The following is a 14,954-nucleotide window of genomic DNA, read 5'->3' as shown; positions in this document are numbered from 1 at the left end:
GTTTCTAGTTTTTCTGTTCTAGGACTATTTTTTTTTTTTTTTTTTTTTTTTGACAGAGTCTTGCTCTGTCATCCAGGCTGGAGTGCAGTGGTAAGATCTCGGCTCACTGTAACTTCCACCTCCTGGGTTCAAGCGATTCTTGTGCCTCAGCCTCCTGAGTAGCTAAGATTACAGGTGTGTGCCACCATGCCCGGCTAATTTTTTTGTATTTTTAGTAGAGATGGGGTCTCGCCATGTTGGCCAGGCTGGTCATGAACTCCTGGCCTCAGGTGATCCAGCCACCTTGGCATGCCAAAGTGCTGGGATTATAGGCATGAGCCACTGTGCCAGGCCTGTTCTAGGACTCCTAAACATGAATGGAATAGAAGCTTAGATACAAAACCAAATGGCTTGCGTGAGTACTTCACAGGGAAAGGATATTCAAATGGCAAATAAGGAAACAGACGGATGTTCAGCCTCCCTGTTGATGACGAAAGTACCAATTCCCCAGCCAGTTACTGCTACACATGCATCAGAACGGCCAAAACCAGAGAGAATTACTGACAACACCTGCGTCAGTGAAGACATGGGGCAAGTAGAAAGCCACCACAGCCACGGCAATGGAGATGGCACGGCCATTCTGCAAAGCTGGCAGCTGTTATGTAGTCACACATGCGCACCCCAGGGGCCAGCAACTGCTCTCGTACTGCACCGACACATATCTGCACGTGCGCCCCAACACACATGCTCAACCGTGAGGAGCAATACTGTGCACGGAGCTGTGCTTCTTTGTATATTCTACCTTCATAAGTTTGTTTAAAAATAAGTAAAAGAGTAAGGTAGAGAGGCTTTGGTGAGAAACTGAAAGTGGAGAGAAAGGAGAGCTCTACCGCAAATTTTCCCAAGCGCCTGCAGAACAAGGACCATCTCCTGCTGAGGTGGTCCTCAGTGCCTTGACAGACACAAGCACAGAGCATAGAAGGTTTGCTGAGACCAACAGGATCACATGGCAGAACATTTGTCCCTTTCTTTGAGAGTGGATGGACAGGTAGAATCGAGATAGGCTGGAAGAGAAAGATGCCACTTTTTATTTTCAGGTTTGCTGTATTAAATGAAGACAGACCAGAAGATAAAGTCACAACAGCGGTTTGGACCAGCTTCACCATCCAGAGACACAGGGCGCTCAGTAGAAAGCTGGTAGTTCTGGCCTCTGCCCTGGTAGCCCCTGGCTCTGTGAGCTCTGAGAAGGGAGCAGGGCAAAGCCATATGGTTTCAGACGGGCTGCCGAGCTGCTAACGCACCCTCACGGCAGCAGACATCCCAGTTTTAAGGCCTCCTCTGAAAGGTGTCCAAGTAACACATGTAACTTATGCTTCAGTGTAGATACTTGAATTTTAAAAAATTATCCATATGAATGCCAGGTCGCTGGCACATCGAAAGCACACAGATGGGGGTTCACTGTGGAAGCAAAAACCAATTACAGGCACATAACTTTACACCAGCCGTCCTCCCACCGTCTTAGCAGGCTAGCTGCCTTCCTCTCCCTTTCTGGTGCACATGGGCTGCATCTCATGGTGACCCTGCTGTGTCCCAGCTCCGCACTCCACTCGCCTGCCCGTGCTGCACCTGCTGGGATGCAGCTGGCTTTTCACACAAGTGCATCTGAGCCTTTCTCTCCCCTCCCTCCCCAGCCCTTCCCCACATACAAACTGTTCAGAGGTAACAGAAGGTGAATTACAGATGCATTTTCTACCTTGTAGTCTTTTGACGTAACTCCCACCAACAGCAACATAAATTATGGCAGGAAAGGACGGGCCTAGGAAGCTGGTTTGGAAACACGGATGGTCCCTAAGGCCTCCACGTCAGCTAGCAAAAAATAAAAATTCCGAGAGCTGTGAAGACCAAGACTAAAAAAAATAATTGTGTGCGGGGGGACTCTCTTGCCAGTATTTTTGGACAGTGAATAAACCAGCTGCAGAAGACAGGGAGCGGAGCCAGGAATATAAAGTGAAGCGGGTGAGGAGGGGGTCGTGGGAGCGTTCCAAGCCTGAGACCTACATAGCAGTGAGATTGGGACATCCTTGTGAAATCTCGAGGCAGTAGGCCTGGTGATTCAAGGAGTGAGACGGGGAGAGGACACTGTTTTCGTCAAGAGCTTGGCTCTGAGGCCCTGGTCAGCTGTGCTTTGTAACAATCACCACATCAGGGCATCCTGCAGAAGCACGCTGGAGGCTGCAGCCTGGACTTCATAAAACACGCCCACGTCCTGCGTCGCTTTGGGAAGCCCCGGAGATGGTTGCTAATCCACCCACCCAAGGCCTGTCCCGCCTCTTCCCATTCACCTGGGCTGGATCCATGGAGGCGAGAAAGTCCATAGAAAACTACATGGGAAAAAGGTGCATGTTGTTTTCATTCACAACAGAAAACAGAGCTACACTGTCACTGCGAAAGATCGAACAGACTACCAATATTATAGGAGCAAAAAGGTATCACTTCTCTTACTGGGGAAAAGCAAGGCTGGGTTCTGTGCTGAAGCGTGTTCTCAAGGTGATGCCGAGCACCCCAGGCTGTGAGCTGTTGCCTTGCTGGAGAAGGGCAGGCACAACAGGTGACAGATGGGCCTCATGTGGCCATTCATAGCATCTGGGCCTCAGTGAGGGGAGATGATACAAGGGAATGAGGCCTACCTGGTGGTCTGCCACTTTTGGCCTAATCGTTTATGATCACGTTTGTGTTTCAGTGAAAAAAATGATATTAGGGATGTGTTTTGGAGGCACTGGTATTGCAGAGAGATTGGTTTTCCTGGGCAAGTGCATGTCCAGGCAGGAAGGAGGTCAGCACATTTTATGGAGTGGCCCCTCTGCTGTAGGCACGGAAGGCGGCATGGTGTCCAAACAGGTGTGGCCTGTCCTGGGCCTGCACAGAGCTCAGCTCAAAGGCCAGTGGGGAGAACACAGTCAAAACAAGTGAGCAAATACGTAACAACAATAACAGCTGTTATAACACCTGTAATGCAAGGAAGAGGTGCTGAGGGAGAGTTAAGCAGCACCCCATTTTAAGCAGGGTGTCAGGGACAAAGATCTCTTGAGAAGACATCTACATTAAAACCCAAGGAAAGGCAAAGGCAAATTAAGGAAAGGGAAGACAGCACTGAGGAGGGTCCTGGGGTTGGAATGCTGTGGCTGAGAGCACAAAGGAGGCTTTGAGGCTGCAGCGGGCTGAATGGTGGGTGCCCTCGCCCTCAAAAGATAGGTCCACTTGGAACCGGCAAATGAGACCTTATTTGGCAAAAGGGTCTTGGCAGACATAATTAAGCTAAGGATCTGGAGATGAGACCATCCTGGATTCGGGTGGGCCCTAAATTCAATGACAAGTGTTCTTCTAAGGGAAGAAAAGGTGGGAGGACACACGGAGAAGAGACCATATGAAGTCAGAGGCAGAGATGGAGGTGATGTGCCTCCAAGCCAGGGAAGTCCAAGGGTTGCCTGGAGCCACAAAATGGATTCACCTTTGGAGTTTCAAGAAGGAAGCAGCTGTGCTGACACCTTGATTTTGGACTTCTGGTTTCTAGAACTGGGCTCCAAACCTGGCCTGCCACTGCCTTGTTGTGTGACTTTGGGCAAGTTACCAAACTTCAATATGATTCTATTTTTTTTTTTGAGATGGAGTCCCACTCTGTCGCCCAGGCTGGAGTGCAGTGGTGTGATCTCGGCTCACAGCAAACTCAACCTCCCAGGGTTCAAGTGATTCTCCTGCCTCAGCCTCCCGAGTAGCTGGGATTACAGGCACGTGCCACCGCATCTGGCTAATTTTTGTACTTTTCGTAGAGACAGGGTTTCACCATGTTGGCCAGGCTGGTCTTGAACTCCTGACCTTAGGTGATCCATCCACCTCAGTCTCCCAAAGTGCTGGAATTACAGGCGTCAGCCACTGGGCCCAGCCCCCTGATTCAGTTGCTGGTTTTTTTTTTTTTTTTCTGTACAATGAAGATAAAAATAATACCTCTCCCACAGGGCTGCATTCAATGACTTCCTACATAAAAGCCTAAGGGAACCCGGCGCATGGTGCGGGTCTGCTGCATTCACCACCCTTCTCATGACCAGACGTGGAAGAAGCAGAAAGGATGTAAGAGGAAGCTGCACGGACTCAAGGGCTTTGGACTAAAGCAATGCAAGGATGGTGGTGCTATTTACTGAGAGGGGAGATGTGGGCTAGGAGTAGAGGTTCCAGTTTAGAAAGGGTCCTGTTTGAAGTGTCTGGGAGAAAACCAAGAGGAGTTGGTGGGACTGCACCCCTTGTGGGTAGGCAGGGATTTTATCTGTCTTTGCTTCTTACTGCAGGCCCACACCTAGCAGAGTTCAGGCGCTGGCATGGTTTACTGAAGGCTTCGCGTTGGAAAGGCTTCACCGGGAAGGGGCGTGCAGCTGGGAGGAGTGAGAACACTGCAGGCTCTTTCTGTTCCTTCTGCCATTGCCCTGCCCCACAGGACGATGCTGCTGGACAACAGAGATTGGACGTGAAGCTGCATCAATGACTGTAACAATCTGATGTGCTGAGACCCACAAACCCTCAGGTGTCTGTGTACCGAGGCCCTGCAAATTATCCCATTCCTCAATGATAAAATACAGGAAAAAGCAAGGGAAGGAACAGCCACGACTATCATGGCAAGGGAGAGGGAGGACCTGATGAAGAAGAAAGATTTTGACAACTTTGTGATTTACAGAACAGCCTCTCTCCTGGGGCCATGGGACCTAGAGGAATGGGGTGAGAATCCCAATACTAGACACCTCATGGCAGGGCAGGCCAGTGAGAGTATATTAATGCAGCTGTCTGAACTGGGCGGTGTTTAGGATCCTCCCAGAGCAAAATGCCCCTGGGGTATCCCAGAGCAACCACGGGAGGCGGGTAGGACAGCAAGCAGTTCAGATGGTGAAAGCGGTCCTTCGGGCTACCAATGCAGGGGAAGCCCTAGCTAATATCATCCCAAGAAAGCAGACCACACCAGTTCCCTTCAAAGAGGCGCCTATGGCATTTGCATAGTGTTGATAACTTCTTATTCTTGTAAGTGTTGCCCTCGCCTGAAGACAATTAAATGTTGACAGTCTCAGGACACTGGGTCCTTCAGGCATTCGGAGGTTCTGATATCCTCCTGCTATGATGTTTACTGGGTGTCATCTGTTATGAGATAAGACACATAATGTGCCAAGAAGATCGATCTTCCACTAAGCCCCACAAACTCCAATCACAAACGTGGAACACCCATGACAACCACAACCCCTACCAGTTTTTCTCCGCACTTAACAAAGCCTTAGGCAGGGAAGGGCAACTGGTCCCATCCCCGTTCTTCCATCAGTGCTAATAATAAGAGGGGTTGCTTATAAAATACACAGCAAGGATTTTCTGTGCATTCCCATGAATTCTTCCAAGTTTTAGATGAAGAGACAAGTACCACCCGTCAGCGCTGTAAGAAGTCATGCTGGTGGCCAGGCACGGTGGCTCACACCTGTAATCCCAGCACTTTGGGAGGCCGAGGTGGGCGGATCACCTGAGCTCAGGAGTTTGAGACCAGCCTGACCAACATGGAGGAACCCCGTCTCTACTAAAATTACAAAATTAGTCAAGTGTGGTGGTGCATGGCTATAATCCCAGATACTCAGGAGGCTGAGGCAGGAGAATTGCTTGAATCCAGGAGGTGGAGGCTGTGATGAGCCGAGACTGTGCTACTGCACTCCAGCCTGGGCAACAAGAGCAAAACTCCATCTCAAAAAAAAAAAAAGTTGTGCTGGGATTTGAAGATCTGTCTGTCCTGGCTTTGAAGCCTGGCTCTTCCCACTCTACCATGTCAGTGCCCTCTGATGGATGGAACTAAGGCCAGGGAACAGAAGGGTCTTGAGGTCACATGACCATTAACCAACAAGGTCAGGCCCAAAGCCATGACTCCAAACCCAACCCTCTCTTCATGCGGCCAAAGGTCAAACTATTAACTTCAACATAGAGTAATGCAAAAACTGCAACCACTTTCCATTAATTTCTCACCATTTAGCTAAACAGGGTTTCTAATCATCTACCCATCTATGCCCTTAATTAAGAAGTCATTCCTGGGTTGGGTATGGTGGCTCGTGCCTGTAATCCCAGCATTTTGGGAGGCCAAGGTGGATGGATCACGTGAGGTCAGGAGCTCGAGACCAGCCTGGCAACATGGCGTAACCCCATCTCTACTAAAAATACAAAAATTAGCTGGGAGTTGTGGCGCACTCCTGTAATCCTAGCTACTTGTGAGGCTGAGGCAGGAGAATCACTTGAACCAGGGAGGCAGAGGTTGCAGAGAGCTGAGATTGCGCCACTGCACTATAGCCTGAGTGACAGAGTGAGGCTCCATCTCAAAAAGAAAAGAAGTCATTCCTAACAGACTAAACATCTACTATGTGCCCGACACTCTGCTGGGTGCTAGAGGGAAATGTTTTATTAAGACATAATTAATATGTAATGCCAATTCTTATAACATTGCTGGAAAAATGGTGTTCCTGTCACTGACTAAACTAGGAACATAAGCCTTCCTTTAATCCAGAGGTTCCAACATTGGCTGCTGTTGGAGTCACCTGGGAAGATAAAATATCCAATTCCTGGGTCCCACCCTTAGTGTTCTGCGATTTGATCAGTTTGGGGTATGACCCGGGCATCAGGATTTTTAAACACAAGAGGCATTTACTAATTATCCATCAACAGGACTTAATTGTGGAGATTTCTTTATAGTCATTATTTAGAACTTGCTCATTTTCAAAATTGATGTGATGCAACTGCTGATACACAAGGCACAAAACAGATCATTAAAAGAAACGGTAAGAAATGCGAAGCTGCATTTGACCCAGCCATTCCATTACTGGGTATATCTCCAAGGATTATAAATCATTCTACCATAAAGACACATGCACGTGTATGTTTATTGTGGCACTATTCACAATAGCAAAGACTTGGAACCAACCCAAATGTCCATCAATGATAGACTGGATTAAGAAAATGTGGCACATATACACCATGGAATACTATGTAGCCATAAAAAAGGACAGGTTCATGTCTTTTGCAGGGACATGGATGAAGCTGGAAACCATCATTCTCAGCAAACTAACACAAGAACAGAAAACCAAACTGCATGTTCTCACTCATAAGTGGGAGTTGAACAATGAGAACACATGGACACAGGGAAGGAAACATCACGTACCGGGACCTGTCAGGGGGTTGAGGGGCTGGGGGAGGGATAGCATTAGGATAATTACATAAAGTAGATGACGGGTTGATGGGTGCAGCAAACCACCATGGCACATGTATACCTATGGAACAAACCTGCACGTTCTGCATATGTACCCCAGAACTTCAAGTATAAAAAAAAAAAGAAAGAAAGAAATGGGAAACTTCAAGAAGACAAGGGAAAAATCTGTGGTGATGGAATTATCATCACTGAGCCCAAAATTGATCCCTGAGTTTTGTGGAACAAATGTACAAAGGTGAACAGGAAAGGTCATGGTGTCATTCGAGTCAATAAAAAGAAGCCAAAGAGAAAAAAACTAAAACATTGTTTTTCTAACAGTTATAGGAGGATCCATGAAAAATATTAGGATGAAGAAGACAGCTGAACCCAGATACTCTGTGAGTCATGAACCACCAGGCTGCTCCCACATCAGCAGACAGCCAATGTGGAATGACCCCAGACTTGGTAAACCACGAGGCAGGCAGGAGGAACTGTAATACAGCTGTCTCCGAAAATCTTTCCACTGGGGCCCAGGGAAGGAATGAGGGAGTCAGCTCACCCCAGAGTCTACCGTATTCATGTTCACAGAAAGAGCAATTTAAGCTGAGATGTCATTTGACACACACGAGGCCCCTGCACCCTGGACCTTGGCTTGGTTTCATCTTTCTTATCTTCTGATGCTCATCGGGAGACAGACCGTGCTTTGTGTGAGGCAGCGAGAGCCGCAGTTGGGAAACTCCAGTTGCGGCTCGTTGGGGTATGGCTGGTCAGGAGGACTTACGGGGGGTTGTCACATTTCCTCTGCCGGAAGCGGGCTCCCGTCCCACATGTTCGGCTGCACATGCTCCAGGCGCCCCACGGGCTCCAGTCTCCGTCCACGTGCTCCGGGATGGGCGTCTTGCTCACGCACTCCCCCGCGCGGCACCACTGAAACACAGCGGGGAGGGCCAGGGCCCAGGCACTCAGCAAAGCTGCTCACTGCAGCCCGCCAGGCCCCAAAATGCCACACTGCCAAAAACCCATTTTCTAAATTTACACGAAACTACAGTATGTTTCAGGGTTTGCATGTTTGCTAATTTTTGTGACGTGCCTTACTTACTCAAGCTGACACTCATATCCCTGTAGGGTTTGGATTTTGCCCTAAACTTTCAGATGGATGTGCTCCATTGGGATTTTCTAAATCCCAGGAAAAGGATTAATCTACATGGCTCATGAAGAGACCTGGGCTTCTGCAAACTTGGCTTGACATGAGTGCGTTTCTCGCTGAGAGGCGGCATGCCCCAGTTGAGGTTCTGAACTTGAGAGTTGGGTTTGTTGCTTGGTGATGACACAGCCAGCTCCACGTGAGTTGGTTCTTTCTGAGGATAAGACGAGGTCAGCCCTATAAAACAATTTCTCAAAGTGCACAGCACATACCCTCAGGTGCTAGATGTGATTTTTGTGGTTCCCAATCATGGTATCAGAGCAAAACTTGACTACCTTTTCAACTCTTTCAATTCTTGCACTAAGACTGGAGAGAGGCCCTGCGGCTGCAGGTCCTGAACACCTCTTCTAACACCTCCCTATCTCTCCTGCACGTGAGGAACAGGCTCATTCTCTCAACATTTAGTTAGAGTTGGGTAATACTGTTCTCACTGAATTCTTTTTACGAGCACCTACTGGGCATGGCAGGTGATGTTCTTCCATTTAAAATATACTGGTGAAAGCGTTCCTTTTAAATAAATTCCCTTACATGATGAAAGGAGTTAATCTGACAAAAAATATTAAGTAACTGATACTTGTATCTTATAAGAAAAAGGAATGAGGTGATGTAGGCACCACTCTGTGCCCAGAGTGGGCTCCATGGGCGTTTCTGTGGTGCCTGGGGGATGTTTCAGGGGCTCGTAAGTAGAGTCAGACAGTGTTTCAGAAGGAGAGGTGCCAATTGCCTGGGAGATGTGGAGCTGCCTGTTGGGGGCAGCGGGAAGCCAGGGGTTTACCTTGTCTGCCCCACACTCAGTGCCATCCAGGGGAGGGTCCAGCTTGGTCTTGCAGGATGTGTCTCCTTCTACCAGGCACCACAGTCCAGCGCACATCAGATGCTGCAGGACAAGGGAAGGAACCGTAATTGTGGAAAACCCCCACACTCACAGGTCACAGCTGAGGTCAGAGGTGTGGCCCAACCACTGTTTCAAATTTGGGATTCGAAATGTATGGGGAAGCCAGAGGGTCATGAGTCTGTATGTCTAAAACAGAAGTGCATCACTTGAACTGGCTCATTTAGCACAACAAAATTCTGTGCATCTACTCCTAGGAAGGCTTGTCTCAAAGCGTTGAGTACAACAGCTCCAACAACCACTGAGGGCCTAGGAGATATCAGAGGCTCAGCCCAGGCCAGGAGCAGCAGCCCCTGCTGATGAGCAAACAGGAGTGATGAGCAAACAGACATCTTCCATTTACAGCAGTGAGGGGTGGGGCAGATACCCAGGGGCTGTCCAGGGGACACAGTTTAGAAAATGATCTAATCAAACCTCGTCAGGGAGGGCTTGCTGGAAGCAGCAGCTCTGAAGTCAAGGCCACATGGCTAGGCAGCCATTGTGAGGCCAAGAAGTGACAGCCCAAAGGGCCATGAAGGGCTGGTACCCCCACAGGGTTACAGGGGCAACCTTCTGTCCTCCCTGCAGTCACCTGTTTCTAGCTCAGCTGAGCTGTGCACAACTTTTTATAGTATTTCACCTAGAGAACTTCCAGAACATCTACAAATACACAATTAAAATAATTCCACTAAAACAGGAATTGGCATTTAAACATAGACTCCCAATTGTATCATTAGGAAACTAGGGCATCGACAAAGTGCTCAGAAGGAGACAATTTATCAAAATCACGAAGGCAGACATAGCCAGTGTCCTCTCTTGAAGGACTGACGTGCAGACAGCAACCTCAACCATAAGGGACAAGAGCTGGATAACTCCCAATCCTGCCCGGGGGACAGGGAGATGATATTGAGGCAAGTTCTACATGCCTCTCAGAGGGTCCTGGGGGGATGGCCCCACTGCCGACAGCAGTCCCTTACTCATGGCAGTCACTTACTCATGATTGCACCTTTCTTGACTGTTCTCTCCCTCGCCCCCTTACAGTGCTTCCTGGGATCACTTCCCAGATAAACTACTTGCACCCAAATCCTGGCCTCATAGTCTGAAAATTGAGAACAGATGTACTTAAAGATCTTGTAAAGACACAGTGATTCCAGGATGACAAACCCAATCATGGCTAAAAGGCCCAAGTTGGAGCAGGAAGACATCACCCTCCGGGGTGTGGCCAGGGACCTGCTGCTTCACACTGCGCAGGATGAAGGTCAAGGAACTCCTGTAGCTGGTGCAGCGAGGTCACTGTGTGGTTTGCAAAGGGTGTCGTGCTCAGTTTAGAGGTCTGCTCTTCCAAGTAATCTCAAACATCTGCATAGAATAGATGCACAACTGTGCTGTCTAAAATCAAACAATTTTTAGAAGTTGAAGGGACAAAAATAAGAGAAAGGGAGGGAAGGCAGAGCTGGAGGGGGCTTTTAAAGAGAGATAAGAAAAGCCCATAGCTCCTTCTCATTTTTCAAGTATGTCAGAGCTGATCTGTGCCCTCACTGGATGACTCAAGTGGAATACTGCACATGGGGTTCAGAAAAGCCTGCACATTCCCATGATTGTTCACCTCTCAGAGGAATGGTAAAAAGATGAGAGCCCCAGTGCAGCACAGCTGGTCCTATAAAGACCGACTGCACCTCATCAGACGTTTGATTCCAGGCATTCTGACCTGAGAGCTCTTCGAGAGTGTGGCGTCCGTGTGCGGACATGTGCTCACAAAACAAGGCTGACCCAGGGGGAGAATTTATGGGACAGGAGTGCTTGGGATCAGGAGAAATGACCGCTCCATCAGGAGAAAGAGGAAGAAGGTGGTGTCAACTGTTTGTTATGGATTTTATAGACAGGGCTTTCTCATGAAACTTTTCTAACCATCAAAGAAAAGAAGAATGAGGTTAGGCAAAGATTTCTTAAACAGAACAGAGAGGACTAACCATAAAGGAAGAAAACTAATGAATTATACCATATTAAAATTAACAACTTCTGTTTACCAAAAGGCAACTGTAAGAACACAAGAATATATTTGCAATACATAAGAGATTTGTAATGTATATAACCAACAAAGTGTTTGTATCCAACACATGATTTAAAACAAACAAAAACCTCCTACAGATCAATGAAGAAAAAGACCCAGTAGAAAAATGGGCAAAAGTCTTGAACAGACACTTCATAAAAGAGAATGTTTAAATGGCTAGCAAACATAGGAAAAGGTGCTCAGCTTTTTAGTCATCGGGGAAGGCAAATTACAACCACCACTAGATACCTTGACACACCAGCCAGAACAGGCAGAATGAAGAAGATGGAGAACACCACTCATTGGTGACAATGTGGCACAGTGGGTCCTCTTGTATGCTGAGAATGAGATTTTAACTTGGTTCAACAGCTTTGGAAAACTCTTTGGCAGTATTTGCTAAAGCTGAAGAAGACACACACATTCTAATACCCAGCAATTAGATTCTTAAGTATGTAATGAAAAAAATGTGTATGTGTTCACCAAAGTCAAGAAAATTCACTGAAACACTATTTTCATTAGTTCCACGTTAGAAACAACCCAAATGCCCATCAAACGCAGAACAAATGAACGATGGTATATTAGAACAATGGAATACTGTATGATTTCATTTACATACAGTTCAACAACAAGAAAGATAAACTTATAGTGTTGGGAGTCAGGATAGTGGCTACCTTTGTCATCAGCTTAAGATCAAAGAAAACGGGAATGACAGCAAAGGACAAGTTAGCACTGCAGCCTCTCATCAAGCTTGGCCACCAGCACTGCTCTGTGCGCCCAAGCCAAGTGGTCACCGTTCTGGTGATACATTTTCACTACTGAACAGATGCAGTGACTACACGAACGCTTGTCATCACCTTGATGCCATCTATATCAACAGCCTGCATTCATGTTATGCATTGCAAATGACAAAGTGCTCTGGTTCCTGTCATCCTGAGCCTCATGGCAGCCCTGGGAGGCAGGCAGGAGGGTGCTCTCTCTATTTTTTCCACTTTTCCAATGAGGAGGTCAATGTTTGTGAAGGTCACGGAGTCTGAGCTGGGTTAGAAGCACAAGACTCACAAAGAAGAGGACTAAAGTGATGTAAAAGAAAAGGCATTTGAATATAAATTCAAGACCCTCAACTCAAATGATGGAAGGTCTCACTCTCAGATTGAAAAGCAAAGCCCCCAAGAAAAAATGGTGCAAAATAACGAGCCCAGAGGCATATCCTGATAAAGTTACTGGGTTTCAAAGATAAACCAGAACACTCTTTGGGTAGCCAGCACAGATAACGGGGAAAGAGCTCGGGCTGTGCAGATGTCTTTGCAGCAGCCTCTCTCTACAGGCACTGGAGTGAGAGATGCTGATACAGACACAAGGAAAGGCAGAACATGTGGCCCAGGAAATTTATATCAACTAAACGCTTGCTCAAGTACTTAGGCAATGGAAAAACATTTTTGAACTTACAAAGTAGTTAAATCCTTTTTTGGAGAAAATACCAGAGGATGACCTTTGGACAACTAAGAAATGACTGGAGAACCCACAGAAAATGGGCCAGCAGTGAGCACTGATCAAAGTATTGATTGAAACCAACATAGGGATGGGAGTTAGAGAACAGAATGCACGGGACGGAAACCCAGACAAGGCAGAAATGGCAGAGAGAGGAACCGGCTGGGAAGAAGGTGCACTGGGGCAGGGGCCGTGGGAGGCTGTCTATATGTACACATCAATGTCTTCATCTTTTCTAGCTGGGGAAAGACCAAAGTATAACAGATAAAATTTGAAAACTGAGATATAAGAACTTTCAAAGGTAAAATGTTAACCACAAAGAAAAATAACAGAATTGGGTGGTGAAGAAATGAAAGGGTGGGGCTTGGAGATGGAGATGCATTCATCATGCTCAGGCAGCAGACACCCTAAAGAGAAGGGTGACTGACTGATGAACCTTCTGCTTTCAGTGAATAGCAGATTTTATGGCAGACAGGGCTGCTTTTCCAGTATGCAACAGCTGGGTACCATAATAAAGGATAGTTCTCCCCCAAGTAAAGGAAATATTCGAGGAAGCAAATACAAAACCCATACCCAGCTGTCTTTCTACATACACACCACTGTATACCAATCTGTGATGAGCACATGCAAGGGTGGGTTCCCCTACAGGCAGGTGTTGGTTGCCAACGCCAACACCCACCATTTCACTGCCAACACCAACAACCACCCTTTCACTGCAGCACCAACACCTACTCTTTCACTGCCAACACCAACGCCCGCCCTTTCATTCCTTCCACCACCCAATTGTGCTATTTTTCTTTGTGGTTAACGTTTTACCTTTGAAAGTTCTTATACCTCAGTTGGCACTGCAGTTGGGAGAAGTCATCTGGGGCTGGCCTATCTCAGATGGAACAAAGTCAGGAACTCTATCTGAGACACCTAGGTTAAACCAGGGAATCTGGAAGGGTGTTTACCAGTCCTGAAAAGGCTAGAAGCAGTCCCTTTTCAGAAAAAGGGGCTCTGGTTGAAACAAATGTAAGTTCTCCTAAAGAGAACAATTTAGGATCTCAAAATTCCACGGTTATGTCCAATAAAGTATAAACCCACAATCAAACATGGTAATGTGAGTGATGGTCAGCAGCAACAACAAACAAAAGATTTAAACTCCCAAGGTGTTTAGGTAATAAAATTGTCAGATACAGAATGTATAGTAACTATTTATAAAGAAATAGAAGATGAGATTACATAAACAAGCTAGCAGCAATATATTAATACTGTTGAATATAAGAAATTGGAAATAATATTTAAAAATGAAATATATAACTGTGAAAGAAAATCAATAGATTCTAACAGCCCTGAATGAGAGAATTTGTGACTAGAAAACAGATTTGAAGAAATTATCCAGAATGCAGCCTGCAGAGAAAAGGCAGGGGGGAATAAAAAGATGCGCTAAGAGATCCGAAGAACCAAGTGAGAAATACTGATGTATGTGTCTAATCAGACCCAGAAAGAGAGAATAGAAAGAACGGGGCAGAGAGAATATTTGAGAAGAAAACAGCTGAAATAGGACACATGCCATGTAGAATGAAGACTCTCCACTTAGGGGCAGGAGGCAGTGTTCTACTATGGCCGCAATGATCTCTCTTAATATCACACCCTTGTGTGACCCCCTCCTCTTAAACATAGGCTGAAACTACTAACTTGCCTTTTTAAAAAATTTAAAATGCTTTAATATACATTTTAAAAAACAAGAAGGACAAAAAATATCAGTGATTCCCTGGTAATAGGGGAAGAGACTAGCTTCAAGGAGCATGGGGGGTATTTTGGGTGATGGACCTGTTTTGCAAATTGATTGGTTATATAACTCTGCATTTGACAAATTTCAAAGACTGGGCATTAAAAAGGGTGAAACAGAAAAACCCAAGAAAAATATAAGGGTTGGCTCTTTGGGGGGGAAGTAAATCAGATAAACCATTTGTTAAACAATACAAGAAAAAGAGGAGAAAGTATAAATAACAACAAAGAATAAAAGAAAGGAGAAAATATCCAAAATGTAGAGAAATTTAAAACAAGTAGCAGGGACCACTTAGTGCTATGTGTATAAGCCTGAGATGGACCACTTAGTGCTATGTGTATA

At 46.4% G+C, this 14,954-nt stretch overlaps 1 protein-coding gene across 3 annotated transcripts in view; it reads right to left on the bottom strand.

Annotated features, from left to right (window-relative positions):
• LOC105499264 (ADAM metallopeptidase with thrombospondin type 1 motif 17) overlaps positions 1-14,954 on the bottom strand; it is a 361,725-nt gene that overhangs the window by 143,632 nt on the left and 203,139 nt on the right. For all 3 annotated transcript variants that reach the window (XM_071100557.1, XM_071100559.1, XM_071100558.1), the window contains exons 11-12: positions 9,205-9,306; positions 8,007-8,152 (exon numbers count right to left, since the gene is read on the bottom strand). In XM_071100557.1, the coding sequence (XP_070956658.1) occupies positions 8,007-8,152; positions 9,205-9,306 (248 nt within the window). The remainder of the gene's footprint in view (positions 1-8,006; positions 8,153-9,204; positions 9,307-14,954) is intronic.

This window comes from Macaca nemestrina, chromosome 7 (assembly GCF_043159975.1).
Source record: "Macaca nemestrina isolate mMacNem1 chromosome 7, mMacNem.hap1, whole genome shotgun sequence".
In the NCBI taxonomy this organism is placed as follows: domain Eukaryota; kingdom Metazoa; phylum Chordata; class Mammalia; order Primates; family Cercopithecidae; genus Macaca; species Macaca nemestrina.
This window is presented reverse-complemented; position numbering and strand designations above follow the sequence as displayed.